The 14,809-nt window shown below is 45.0% G+C and overlaps 1 protein-coding gene across 1 annotated transcript in view; it reads right to left on the bottom strand.

The window, feature by feature from the left end:
- Nucleotides 1–389: 389 nt before the first annotated feature.
- Nucleotides 390–14,809, bottom strand: part of trpv1 (transient receptor potential cation channel, subfamily V, member 1) — a 53,055-nt gene continuing 38,635 nt past the window's right edge. Inside the window, exons 13-16 of the mRNA XM_041197296.1 lie at nucleotides 11,811–12,100; nucleotides 5,327–5,454; nucleotides 3,143–3,261; nucleotides 390–767 (exon numbers count right to left, since the gene is read on the bottom strand). Of these exons, the coding sequence (XP_041053230.1) occupies nucleotides 622–767; nucleotides 3,143–3,261; nucleotides 5,327–5,454; nucleotides 11,811–12,100 (683 nt within the window). The 3' untranslated portion in view covers nucleotides 390–621. The remainder of the gene's footprint in view (nucleotides 768–3,142; nucleotides 3,262–5,326; nucleotides 5,455–11,810; nucleotides 12,101–14,809) is intronic.

Below are 14,809 nucleotides of genomic sequence, written 5' to 3'. Positions count from 1 at the left end.
TGCACCAATTGACCGCTCCCTGAATTTTCCAATCCCCTCCCATTTGACAATAAACAATTTCACATCCCAAGGAAGATTAAAGTTAGTTTGATATTTGTACTGCACTTGTCATCATTCCTATGCCATAGTCTGGTTGTGGGATATTTGGTTGTCTGTTAATTCCCATTTCCCACTATCAGGGTTGCCAACCCCATCTGGATGTATCCAGGAGGTTTCATCATGTGTCTTTCATTTCAAATGTCCCGCCCCCACACTTCTGCCATTGGTTGCCTGACACATCCATCTTCACAGGGCCCCATCTTTGCAGCCAATCAGGATGTAGACAATTTATTCCTTTCCCAATTGGATAATTCCTGTCAGTTACACTGCAATGCTTTCCCCATCTGCAATATTATAACAACTAATAAACAAAAATATTTAATAAAATAAAAACACACATTTCTTTGAGTATTACCAATGATTTTACTCTGGTGTCCAGGAGATTAATCTTCAGTTTCTGGAAACTCCAGGGCAATCCTGGAGGGTTGGCAACCCTAATTTTGGAGGCTAATGAAGGTTTGACTGTATTAGCTGTTCTAAGACAGTGTCCCGTGCATTGCTCCAACACACACAGTTCTAATATTAAACTACTTTTGTAGTTGCGTCATGCGAGTGTATGGGAAGCCGTCTTGCTGGGGTGGTGTTCATCTCATGCAATCGCACTTCCTCTTTCTCTTTCTCAGGTTCAATCTCCTTCAGTAGGGGCAGTATCGTCCGCCAACTCCTCTCTGTTCCAGGGCGAGAAATAGGAAAGGTTCAACTGTGGAGAAATGGAGCGAGCAGAAACTCTTCCATTTTCCCAATGGTAAGGATCATAGAGGGGAGACGGTGGTATAAGGGGGATGTCACTGGATTAATAATAAAGAACCAGCTAACGTTCTGGAGGACATGGGTTTGAATCCCATTGCAGCAGTTTGTACAATTTAAATTTAGTTAATAAATCTGGAATCTAGTCTCACTAATGGTGACCATGAAACTATTATCGATTGTTGTAAAAACCCATCTGGATCAGTAATAACCCTTTAGTGTTGGATTCACCCCCACCAATCACATCTCCCAACCCCTGGTATATTGCAGCATAGAATGTGCAGCACAGAAACAGGCCATTTGGCCCAACATTGCTATGCCAGTATTTATGCTCCACACGAACCACCTCCTGCTCCTACTTCACCTAGCCCTATCAACAGGTCCTTCTATTCTGCTCTCCATTGTGTTTATTCAGCTTCTCCTTAAATGTATCTTAAGGAGAAGATTTCTTTTTTCTTTATTCTTTCATGGGAAGTGGAAGGCCAACATTAGTTGCTCATCCCTATTTTCCCTTGAACTGAGTGGCTTGCTAGGCCATTTCAGAGGGCAGTTAAGGGTCAACCACATTGCTGTGGTTTGGAGTCACATGTAAGCCAGACCAGGTAAGGACCAGGTAAAGGACCTTAGTGGACCAGATGGGTCTCTGGATTACTGGTCTAGTAACATTACCATTATGCTACCATCTCTTGTCTCTGGTACATTTATCCTATCAAAGACCCTTCCTCTCAGACACTAACCCTATCAAAGACCCTCCCTCTGGTACACTAATCCTATGAATGACCCTCTTTCTGGTACACTAACCCAATCAAAGACCCTTCTTCTCACACAGTAACCCTATCAAAGACCCTTCCTCTCGTACACGAACCTTAACAAAGACCCTCCCTCTGGTACACTATCCCTATCAAAGACACTTCCTCTCAGACATTAACCCTATCATAGACGCTTCTTCTGGTATACTAATCCCATCAAAGACCCTTCCTCTGGTACACGAACCCTATCAAAGACCCTTCGTCTGGTACACGAACCCTATCAAAGACCTTTCCACCTGGACATTAATCCTATCAAAAACCCTTCCTCTTGGACACTAACACTATCAAAGACCCTTCCACTCGGACACTAACCCTATCAAAGACCCTTCCTCTGGTACACTAACCCTATCAAAGACCCTTCCACTCAGACACTAACCCTATCAAAGACACTCCCTCTGGTACACTAACCCTATCAAAGACCCTTCCACTCGGACACTAACCCTATCAAAGACCCTCCCTCTGGTACACTAACCCTATCAAAGACCCTTCCACTCGGTCACTAACCCTATCAAAGACCCTCCCTCTGGTACACTAACCCTATCAAAGACCCTTCCACTCGGACACTAACCCTATCAAAGACCCTCCCTCTGGTACACTAACCCTATTGAAGCCTCTTACTCTTTGGGATTGTGTTGAATGCAGAATCCCAGGTGAAAAGCTGCATGATGTTGTGCACTAGTGCACATTGCAATTTCTGTTAGTGCCCTGGACTCTGACCCTCTGCTGCTGGTTTCCGAGAGAGACTGAGAGCTTGGCCTGAGCATTGGAGTTGAACACATTGTCCAACAACTGAACTACCCACATACAGAAAAACAATTCTGTGCTCCCATGGCTGCACCCGAACATGGTCATTATCTGTTGATTCAACTTAAGGCAGTCAGAACATAACACAACAACAACTTGCACTTATAGAGGGACATTAATGGAGGAAAACATCTCAAAGTTCTTCATAGGTAAGTAATAAATAAAAGAAAAAGGGAAGGTTTGATAGCAAATGTTTGATAGGGTCAAGATGGAGAAGATGTATCCACTTGCGGGCAAGACCAGAACTAGGGGCCATCAATAGTCACTAATAAATTCAATCAGGAATTCAGGAGAAACTTCTTTACTCAGAGAGTGGTGAGAATGTGGAACTCACTCCCACAGGGAGTGATTGAAGTGAATAATACAGATACATTTAAGGATATGCTGGATAAACACATGAGGGAGAAAGAAATAGAAGGATTTGGTGATAGGGTGAGATGAAAAAGATGGCTTGGGAGGAGCATAACAGCGACACAGACCTGATGGGTGGAGTGGCCTGTTTCTGTGTCTGTAAATTCTACGTAATTCTATTTAAGGAGCAGGGGGGAAACCAAAAGCTTGGCCTAGCAGGGGAGGTTTTGAAGAGGGTCTTGAAGAAGAAACATTGATCCGTTATCCTAACAGTGCAGTTGGGAATCTACAATATTCTGATGTGGAGCAGCTTAGTTGCTGCTGCCTCTTACCCCGGCGAGCTGTTGTCCTTCTGCTCCCAGTGTTCCTTCTGACAACCTCAGAATTTCCTGGTTCCTCGTTGATGAGTCCAAGGTTTGTGTTCCATTGCGTCCAGTTAACTTCATCAACCCTGTGTGGACGGCATGCAACAATTCCATTATTGCTAAATATCTATACCCTGGACTCCCACAAATCCCCTCCTCCCACCCTCCCCAGCACAGGAATGAACTGTAATCAGTACAGGTTGGTGCCAATTATACCCAACACAGAAGTAACTCTAAACACAATGAAAACATGACAACACATTACTGTTGAACAATTGCTTCAGGGGTTCAAAGCTCCTTTAAGAGTGAATATTAATCCCAGAAAACGGGTATAAAAATACTTGTATTTAAATGGCACCTTTCAAGAATGCCATTGACATGATTTTGTTGGATAAGGTTATTGAAGGCTTTGGAGCAAAGGTGGAAAAATGGAGTTGAGGAACAGATCAGCCATGATTTAACTGAAAAAAAGTAAGTGTTGGAAAAACTCAGTAAAACTCAACAGAGTTAATGTTTCAAGTCCAATATGACTCTTCTTCGGATTAGTGTTCTGTTTCTGTTTTTTTACTGTTTCTCTCTCCACAGATGCTGCCAAACCTGCTGAGTTTTTCCAGCACTTACTGTTTTTATTTCAGATCTCCAGCATCTGCAGTATTTTGCTCTTATGATTTAACTGAATGTTGGAACAAATTCAAGAGGCTGAATGGCCTCCTCCTGTTCCTTATGTTACCAGTTCCTTGCTGTGTGACCTCATTAAGGATCACTCACTGGGTCTGTGCCCAGGGACACTGCAATTACTGAGAAATCAACAGGCTCCTTTAAGAAAGAAGAACTATCAACATCCATTGACCAGAAATTGAACTGGACCACACATACAAATACTATGGCTACAAGAGCAGGTCAGAGGCTAAGGATCCTGCAACGAGTAACTCACCTGTTAGCTCCACAAAGCCTGTCCACCATCTACAAGGCACAAGTCAGGAGTGTGATGGAACACTCTCTACTTGCCTGGATGAGTGCATCTCCCTTAGCACTCAAGAAGGTGGACACCATCCAGGACAAAGCAGCCTGCGTGATTGGCACCCCAACCACAAATATTCACTCCCTCCGCCACTGACACATTGTGGCAGCAGTATGTGTCATCTACAAGATGCACTGCAGGAACTCACCAAGGGTCCTTAGACAGCACCGTCCAAACCCACAACCATCATCATCTAGAAGGACAAAGGCAGTAGACACATGGGAACAGCACCACCTGAAAGTTCCGCTCCAAACCAGTCACCATCCTGGCTTGGAAATATATTACCATTCCTTCACTATCGCTGGGTCAAAATCCTGGAACTCTCTCCCTAACAGCACTCTGGGCGTACCTACATCACATGGACTGCAGCAGTTCAAGATGACAGCTCACCACCACCTTCTCAAAGGCAACTAGGGATGGGCAACAAATGCTGCCTTACCCGTGATGCCCACATCACATGAACAAAATAAAAAAAAGTGTGTTTATTTCATACCTTTCATGACTTCAGGACATCCCGAAGTGCTTTACTAAACTAGTTAAGTGCTTTTGAAGTGTAATCATTGTTGTAATGTTGTGGCAGCCAATTTGCAATCTCCCACAAACAACAATGTGAAAATTACCAGATAATCTATTTTCTTGTTTATATTGATGGAGGGATAAATATTGGCCAGGACACTAAGGAGAACTCCCCTGCTTCACTTTGAAATAGTGCTACGTAATCTTTACATAGTCCTCAAAGGGCAGATCATCTGAAAGATAGCACTTCTGACAGTGCAGCACCCCTTGAGTGCTACACTGGAGTGTCAACCTGGACTAATCTGCTTAGATCTTGAACAATGCAACCTTCAGACTCAGAAACAAGAGTTGAGTTGGTTTTGGAGGCCTGGACCAGAATTTGGACTTCCCCAACCAAGATAATTATCTTAGGGAGAACGTCGTGTAGTGATTTTGGAAATGGATCAACTTATGATCTTTGTAGCTAATTTAGAAAAATGAATGACTTAAAAATCTTGCTCCAGTTCATGAGCGGTTCTTCTATGTAGCCAAACTACAGCATTTACACTGGTCTGTATTGAAACTTCCAGAGTGAAATTTGGAATTTGCTGCATCGCAAATTGATTCCACTTTACCTGAAACACCATCTCTGGTCTTCTCTTCCATTGAGCATAAGGCCAACAATCACAGGCTCACCCGAGCGGAACCTCGCCCTTAGAAACCTAGGCAGACTTTTCTCTAAATCCAGAATTGTTATTGCTCGCTGGAAAAGAATGTCAGAAATTCAAGAAACAGAGAATAAATGCACACAATTTTAAAAAGTTTTGGTCTAACTTGACAATTTCGTTAGTTAGGCTCCAATGACTTTGGAGAAATGGAAATGACAAATTGGAACCCTCTCTTTATGATTGGCTTTAAGGCACCAATTGGAGCTTTATTCTGTATCTAACCCCGTGCTGTACCTGTCCTGGGAGTGTTTGATGGGGACAGTGTAGAGGGAGCTTTACTCTGTATCTAACCCCGTGCTGTACCTGTCCTGGGAGTGTTTGATGGGGACAGTGTAGAGGGAGCTTTACTCTGTATCTAACCCCGTGCTGTACCTGTCCTGGGAGTGTTTGATGGTGACAGTGTAGAGGGAGCTTTACTCTGTATCTAACCCCATGCTGTACCTGTCCTGGGAGTGTTTGATGGGGACAGTGTAGAGGGAGATTTACTCTGTATCTAACCCCGTGCTGTACCTGTCCTGGGAGTGTTTGATGGGACAGTGTAGAGGGAGATTTACTCTGTATCTAACCCCGTGCTGTACCTGTCCTGGGAGTGTTTGATGGGACAGTGTAGAGGGAGATTTACTCTGTATCTAACCCCATGCTGTACCTGTCCTGGGAGTGTTTGATGGGACAGTGTAGAGGGAGATTTACTCTGTATCTAACCCCGTGCTGTACCTGTCCTGGGAGTGTTTGATGGGGACAGTGTAGAGGGAGCTTTACTCTGTATCTAACCCCGTGCTGTACCTGTCCTCGGCTGGTTAGAGGGAGCTGTACTCTGTATCTAACCCCGTGCTGTACTGTCCTGGAGTGTATGATGGGGACAGTGTAGAGGGATTTACTCTGTATCTAACCCCGTTGCTGTACCTGTCCTGGGAGTGTTTGATGGGGACAGTGTAGAGGGTGATTTACTCTGTATCTAAACCCCATGCTGTACCTGTCCTGGAGTGTTTGATGGGGACAGTGTAGAGGGAGCTTTACTCTGAATCTAACCCCGTGCTGTACCTGTCCTGGGAGTGTTTGATGGGGACAGTGTAGAGGGAGCTTTACTCTGTAACTAACCCCGTGCTGTACCTGTCCTGGGAGTGTTTGATGGGGACAGTGTAGAGGGAGCTTACTCTGTATCTAACCCCGTGCTGTACCTGTCCTGGGAGTGTTTGATGGGGACAGTGTAGAGGGTGATTTACTCTGTATCTAACCCCGTGCTGTACCTGTCCTGGGAGTGTTTGATGGGGACAGTGTAGAGGGAGCTTTACTCTGTATCTAACCCCATGCTGTACCTTTCCTGGGAGTGTTTGATGGAGACAGTGTAGAGGGAGCTTTACTCTGTATCTAACTGTTATGTTCTACTATGGGGTCGCTTTGCTTGCTGAACCAGTTGCACACTTATGTGTCGGCAAGTGAGTCGATTACAATATACAGCAGATGCAGATACCAATATGAAATGAAGCACATGCTATTTATTTACATAAACAACAGAGCACTAACATGATGTGTGCTCCTTCAACCGGACCCTACTCTAGACTAACACTAACATGATAGCTCACGCTACACCGCTATTGGGTCCTACAGTCACGTGGTCAATGTGCTCATATTTTCTTAAAAGTGTATTGCACCTTAGATTGCCACATCCCTCCCCCTTTGGTTGAAAGTAAATTTTACAATATTTTAACTATTTACATAGATAAACTATTTACAAATTCAGTATCTCGGGAGGCTTTTTCAAACGTGTCGACCGTCGTAGTTCTATGACGTTGGATGGTTTATCTGAGGCCTCCCTCTCAGGCGTTATCTGTCCACTGGGCTCCCCAGGAGGAACCTGTAAGCTTACCTCTTTGACTCCAAGGCTCAAAAGGTTCTGCAGATACTTCCAAAGCAAGAGGAGTTCCTTCCACCTTTGGTGTAGACTCCGAATGGGAATATTTGGCACACCTTTTCTTGTGGATCTATTTCCCTCTTCCTGATGTGATCTACATACTGCTGATTATCCGACCAATCAATATATGGTTGGATTGGAGTCCTGTCACTGCACTGACTTCACTTGATAGTCATTTGGGCCCATCTCCAAAGTTCTTTGCAAAAACTGCTTCTCCTATAGTGAAGTTTCTGTCACAATTGTGGGGTAATCGTGTTCATTTTTCTGGGCCTCCTGACTTCTCTCAACCCTCCCTCCTAAATTTGGTCATATGAGGCTTTACCGTGTTCTGAGACGTCTCTTCGTTAATAACTCCTGCTATATCAGTGGGCATATGTGGCGTAGTCCTGAGCAGAAAGCATGATAACTTTGTAGCTATAGAGTCCCTGTCTAATTTTTTCATTCTGGCCTTGAAGACCTGGACTGCCTGCTTGGCCAGCCCATTGGATGCAGGATGGTATGGTGAGGTCTTGACATGTCATGCTGTTGAGAGTTGTAAATCTTTGGAATTCCTCGCCAGTGAATGCTGTTCCAGTATCAGATACTGTTATCTCTGTTAAGCCGTGTATCGCAAAACTCTGATGCAATCTGTCTATGGTGGTGGCAGACGTGAGCGATCTCACCTCATATACATCCATCTATTTGGAATGAGTGTCGGAAAAAGGCCCCATGTAGTCAATGTGGAGGTAGACCCATGGCCTTCCTGGCCATTCCCAAGGATGCAGTGGAGCAGGAGGTAATTTCTGCAGCTGTTGGCACTGCATGCAGCTCTTGACCATGTTTTCGATCTCAGTATCCATCCCTGGCCACCAAAAGGAGCTGCGCACTAACATTTTCATTCTAGAGATGCCGGGGTGAGCACTATGCAATTCTATCAATAATGGCTGTCTACCTCTGGGAGGCACAATGACTCTCACTCCCCACAGTAAGATGCCATTCTGGCAGGTGAGCTTGTATCTCCTGTTAAAATAGGTCTTCATTTCATCAGACTTTGGCTCGTGAGACAATTCCCTGCAAGACTTGTTCCCTGACGTGAGACAAAACTGGATCGTGATCTGTCCATTCTCCAATCTGTTTGGCATTCACTGACAATGAATCCAGAAAGTTTAATAACAAGTTCTTGAGTAATGGGGGCGTTCATATTGCTGTCTTTTAGAGGTAATTGGCTCAGCGCGTCAGCATTGACAATCTGGCTTCCCAGCCGGTGGATAAAAGTACATTCGTAAGCAGCTAGAATCAGTGCCCACCTTTGGATGTGTGCCGAGGCGATTGGAGGGTATTATCTCATCTTCCCCAAATAAGCCAAGTAGTGGCTTGTGATTGGATACAATGGTGAAGTGGCAACCATGGATGTATTGGTGGAGTTTCTTAGCGCCAAATACAATGGATAAGCCTTCTTTCTCTATTCGTGAGTATCTTCGTTCTGCCACAGTGTTGTGGAAACGTAGCTAAGGGGCCGTTCAGAGCCATCCGCCATCTGGTGGTGGAGTACTGCCCCAACTCTGTAAGGAGATGCAGCGCAGGTTAAAATCAATTCCTTCTTTGAGTCAAAATGTACCAACAGGGCTGATGAATGTAGTAACTGCTTTACTGCCGTAAAAGCCTGTTGTTGTGGGGCTTGCCATGTCCACCTGTGGTTTTTCTCAAGTAACCTGTATAATGGAGCCAGTACTGTCGACAAACTTGGGAGAAAACGACTGCAGTAGTTAACCATTCCCAAGAAGGACTTGAGTTCTGTGGCATTTTTTGGGGCTGGCACCTCACGAATAGCTCTCAGCTGGTCTTCTACTGGGTGAAGGCCCTGCAAGTCAAACCTATGACCCAAGTAACTCACTTCTTTTGCTTGGAAGATACATTTTTCCCTTTTCAAATGTACTCCGGCTTGTGAAAAACGCTTCAATACCTCTTCCAAGCTAGGCAGGTGTTCTTCTTCAGTTTATCATGTTACTAGGACAACATCGAGATAAACCACCACATGGGGTAGACCTTGGAGTAAATTTTCCATTGTCTGTTGGAAAATGGCACAAGCCAATGAGACTCTGAAGTCTGGTATAACCCCCTATGTGTGTTGATAGTCACAAATTCCGGACAGGCCTTTTCTAGCTCGACTTGCCGGTAAGCGTGGCTCATGTTGAATTTTGTATATGCGGTTCCCCCTGCCAGCTTGGAAGGCAATTCATTAATTTTCGGTATAGGATGCCTGTCTAGTCTGGCCACTTTGTTAACGGTCAACTTGTGGTACCCGCATATTCGCACACTCTGGTCAGGCTTTAGTACTGGAACTATAGGCGCTGCCCATTTGGAAAATTGTACAGATTGTAAGGCTCCCAACTTTCCAGCCTGTCGAATTCAATACTCACTTTTTCTCGTAATGTATAGGGGACTGGCCTTGCCATCAAGTATCTGGGGGGTTGCCCTGGGGTCCACGTGGATTTTAGTTTGCAGCCCCTGAATCTTCCCAAGCTCTTCCCTGAATACAGGGGCATATTTCTATAATAATTGTTGCAGATCTTTCATTCTGAGTTGAAAAATTACAGTCTACTCCAACTTTATGTCCTTAAGCCAGTTCCGACCAAGCAGAATTGGACCCTCCCCTGGTACCACTATCAGGGGTAGGTTAGCAGATTGGCTACTATATTGTACTGGAACTTTGCATATACCCTTTACTCATTTGTCTTTGCCAGTATGCATTTTTAATTTAGCATTTGAGTTTTCCAGCTTTAGTGGCCTCCTCCATTCAGATACTTAAGTGTATGTTCCCCTATGACTGTCGTGGATGTGCCTGTATCCACCTCCATTCGAATGTGTTTCCTGTTGACTTCTACTGTCACGTAGATTGGCTCTGTTTTACCCATTTTTAAGTTGTGCAGCGAGTAAATATCTGACTCCTGGTTCCTCCATTATATAAATTTCACGACTTCTGCCATTTTGTTTGAAATTTTGCCTCAATCCTTCTATACAATATCGTATAATGTGCTCATTGAGATGGCTGTAGAAACACTCTGTTCTGTTAAACTGTTGTTCATTTGCTGGCTGTTTGGCTCCATTTCTGCTATTATGAATGTGGTTTTTATCCATTAAGCCATTGCGTTTTGCTGGTCTGTAAATGGTGACTGTTTCCCACCTTTCTGCAGCACCCTGCGCTTCCGCATCATTTCTAGCTGGTGCCTCCCTCCCGACATGAAGAACAGCACCATTTTGTGCTGCCTTGATTTCGAGTCCCTGACTGTGCTTTCCATTGCGAGTGCCAACTCCAGTGACTTGCTGAAGTCTAAATTTGTTTCTGACAACAACCATTTTTGAATGGCGTCTTCAGTCACTTAACATGTCATTAATCGACGTCCCGAACTCACAATGCTCTGTCAGTTGTTTTAAGGCTGCTATATAGCAAGCGACTGTCTCTCCAGGGGCGTGACACCTCGAATTAAATTTAAAACACTGCTTTGTTACCAAGGGTTTCGGCTGAAAGTGGCTTTTCACAAGATTCACCAGCTCATCAAAGCCCTTGGAATCTGGGGCGTTGGGTACAGTTTGACCACGAATTAGGCCGTAATGTTTTACTGCCACATGTCGATAAGAGGATTGCCCACCTCTTCTCCACCGATATGTCATTGGCCAAAAAGAAAAATGCAAGCCGTTCAACATAATGTGACCAGTCATCGGTGGTCTGATCAAACAGTTCGATGCAGCCAAATTGTGTCATACTGGAGGGAGATAACTTCGGCGACTATGGTGAGAGCTTACAATTGTAATGTATTTACATTACAAGGCATGGCTGATTCACCTGAGTTTTCGCAGCTTTCTTTGGTGTCGTCAACTGGTCATGTTTTGCCTCATCGCCAGTTGTTATGGTCTACTACGGGGTTGCTTTGCTCATGAACCAGTTACACATTTACCTGCCGCAAGGTGAGCCAATTACAATATACTGCAGATGCAGAGACCAATATGAAATGGAGCACATGCTATTTATTTACACAAACTACAGTGTACTAACATGATGTGTGCTTCTCCAACCAGATCCTACTCTATACTAACGTTAACATGGTAGCCCATGTTACACAGCTGTTGGGTCTTACAGTCATGTGGTCAATCAGCTCACATTTTCTTAAAGGTATATTACATCTTAGATTGCCACACTAACCCTGTGAGTGAGTGCATAGGAATCTTTACTCTGTGTCTAACCCCGTGCTGTACCTGTCCTGGGAGTGTTTGATGGGGGCAGTGTAGAGGGAGCTTTACTCTGTAACTAACCCCGTGTTGTACCTGTCCTGGGAGTGTTTGATAGGGACAGTGTAGAGGGAGATTTACTCTGTATCTAACCCCATGCTGTACCTGCCCTGGGAGTGTTGGATGGGGATAATGTAGATGGAGCTTTACACTGTATCTAACCTGTTCTAGTTTAGAAGAGGGGAGGGAACCGGCAAGAATATAACTCCTTACCTGAAGTTTCCAAACACTTTTACTGTCCTTGGAAATCTTTTCCACTGTCTTGCTCATCAATGCAATTAATAGGTTGAGGAGGAGGATATACGTTAGGATGACATACAATATCAGCAGAAAGATGAAAACCTCTTTGAATCTGTAGTTCTCGGTGAACTCCAGATCTCCCATCCCAATGGTAAAGCGGAAAAGCTCCAAGAATGTTGTCTGAAAATTCTTGTACGTAGTATCCTTCTGACATCCTGGTTTGGTGTTATTGTAAATACGATCTTCGATAAGCACCACCAGAGCTGCGTGGAGAAGGTTCAAGGGTTAAGAGGGCAGCTCTGAGGTTATACTTACATTGGGAGCAGTACAGAGGAGATTCACTAGGCTGATTGCTGGGATTAAGGGGTTTGTCTTATGAGGAAAGGTTGAGCAGCTTGGGCCTAAGCTTACTGGAGTTTAGAAGAATGAGAGGTTATTGAAACATATGAGATTCTGAGGCAGCTTGACAGGGTATTTATTCATTCATGGGATGTGGGCATCTCTGGCTAGACCAGCATTCATTGCCCATCCCTAATTGCCCTTGAGAAGGTGGTGGTGAGCTGCCTTCTTGAACCGCTACAGCCCATGTGCTGTAGGTATCCACAGTGCTGTTAGGGAGGGAGTTCCAGGACTCTGACCCAGCGACAGTGAAGGATGATATAATTCCGAGTCAGGGTGGTGAGTGGCTTGGAGGAGAACTTCCAGGTGGTGGTGTTCCCATATGTCTGCTGCCCTTGTCCTTCTAGGTGATAGCAGTCGTGGGTTTGGAAGGTGCTGTCTAAGGAGGCCTGGTGAGTTTCTGCAGTGCATCTAGTAGATGGTACACATTGCTGCCACTGTGCATCAGTGGTGGAGGGAGTGAATGTATGTGGATTCGGTGCCAATCAAGCCGGTTGCTTTGTCCTAGATAGTGTCAAGCTTCTTGAGTGTTGTTGGAGCTGCACTCATCCACGCAAGTGGAGGGTATTCCATCACACTCCTGACTTGTGCCTTGTAGATGGTGGGCAGACTTTGGGGAGTCAGGAGGTGAGTTACTCATCACAGGATTCCTAGCCTCTGACCTGCTCTTGTAGCCATAGTATTTATATAGCTAGTCTAATTCAGTTTCTAGTCAATGTTAACCCCAGGATGTTGATAGTGGGGGATTCAGTGATGGTAATGCCATTGAACATCAAGGGGAGATGGTTAGATTCTTATGATCAAATGATCTTATGGCCAGGTGACCAACTCATTTTCCTCCCCATCTTTCTCTCATAGCAGCTGATGGTGTATGATAGGCAGGGTGGCCATTACTGGTTGGATGTATCTTGAGCTGTCATCAGCTTTTTGAGGATGTAGTTAGCTTTGAATATATTCAATGACCCAGCCTCCACTGCTCTCTGTCGAAGAGAATTCCAAAGATTAGTGACCCTCTGAGAGAAGAAATTCCTCCTCATCTTAAAATGCAGACCCCTTATTTTGAAACTGTGTCCCCTAGTTCTAGATTCCCATGCCATGGGAAATATCCTCTCAGCATCAAGGTCAGAAGTGGGGATGTTCATTGATGATTGCATCATTCACGACTCCTCAGATACTGAAGCAGTCCATGTCCAAATGCAGCAAGACTTGGACAATATCCAGGCTTGGGCTGACAAGTGGCAAGTAACATTTGCATCACACAAGTGTCAGGCAATGACCATCTCCAACAAGAGAGAATCCAACCATCACCCCTTGATGTTCAATGGCATTAACATCACTGAATCCTCCACTATCAACATCCTGGGGGTTACCACTGACCAGAAACTGAACAGGACTAGTCACATAAATACTGTGGCTATAAGAGCAGAATCGTGTGATGAGTAACCCACCTCTTGATTTCCCAAAGCCTGTCCACTATCTACAAGGCACAAGTCAGGAGTGTGATGGAATACTCCCCACTTGCCTGGATGAATGTAGCTTCCCACAACACTCAAGAAGCTTGACACCATCCAGGACAAAGCAGCCCGCTTGATTGGCACCACATCCACAAACATTCACTCCCTCTACCACCGACGCACAGTAGCATCAGTATGTACCATCTACAAGGTTCACTGCAGGAACTCACAAAGGCTCCTTCGACAGCACCTTCCAAAACCATAACCACTACCATCTAGAAGGACAAGGACAGCTGATACATGGGAACATCACAACCTAGAACTTCCCCTCCAAGCCTCTCACCATCCTGACTTGGAAATATATTGACGTTCCTTTACTGTCGCTGGGTCAAAATCCTGGAAATCCCTCTCAAACAGCACTGTGGGTGTACCTACACCACATGGACTGCAGCGGTTCAAGAAGGCAGCTCACCACCACCTTCTCAAGGATGGGCACTAAATGCTGGCCCAGCCAGCGAAGCCCACATCTCATGAATGAATTAAAAAAAAACTTTAAAGGGATTTAGGTGTCATTGTTCATGAGTCACTGAAAGCTAACATGCAGGTACAGCAATTAAGAAGGCTAATGGATGTTTGCCTTTTTTACAAGAGGATTTGAGTATAGGAGCAAAGGTCTCCATGTACAGCCTTGGTGGAATCATACCTGGGCCGGGATTTTCCGGCCCTGCTGTGGTGGGACCTGTCGTGGGAAGTTCAACGGCCCAGCCAAAAGTCCATTGACTTTCAGCAGGGCTGGATGATCCCGGCGGTGGGCAGGTTCAGGAAACCCCACCCCCTGGAGTACTGTGTGCAGTTATGGCCTCCCTGCCTAAGGAAAGATATACTTGCCATAGAGGGAGTGCAACAGAAGTTCATCAAACTAATTCCTGTGATGGAGGGATTGTCCTATGAGGAAAGGTTAAATAGACTGGGCCTTTATTCTCCGTGGTTTAGAAGAATGAGGTGTGATATCATTCAAACATACAACATTCTGTCAGGGCTCGAAGGGTAGATGCAGGAAGGATGTTTTCCTTGGCTGAGGGTGGGGTCTAGTATCAGGGGACACAGTCTCAGAATAAG

The sequence above is a fragment of the Carcharodon carcharias genome, chromosome 10 (genome assembly GCF_017639515.1).
Source record: "Carcharodon carcharias isolate sCarCar2 chromosome 10, sCarCar2.pri, whole genome shotgun sequence".
NCBI classification, from domain to species: Eukaryota; Metazoa; Chordata; class Chondrichthyes; order Lamniformes; family Lamnidae; genus Carcharodon; species Carcharodon carcharias.
Note: the sequence above shows the minus strand (reverse complement) of the source record. Positions and strands in the feature narration are given on the sequence as shown.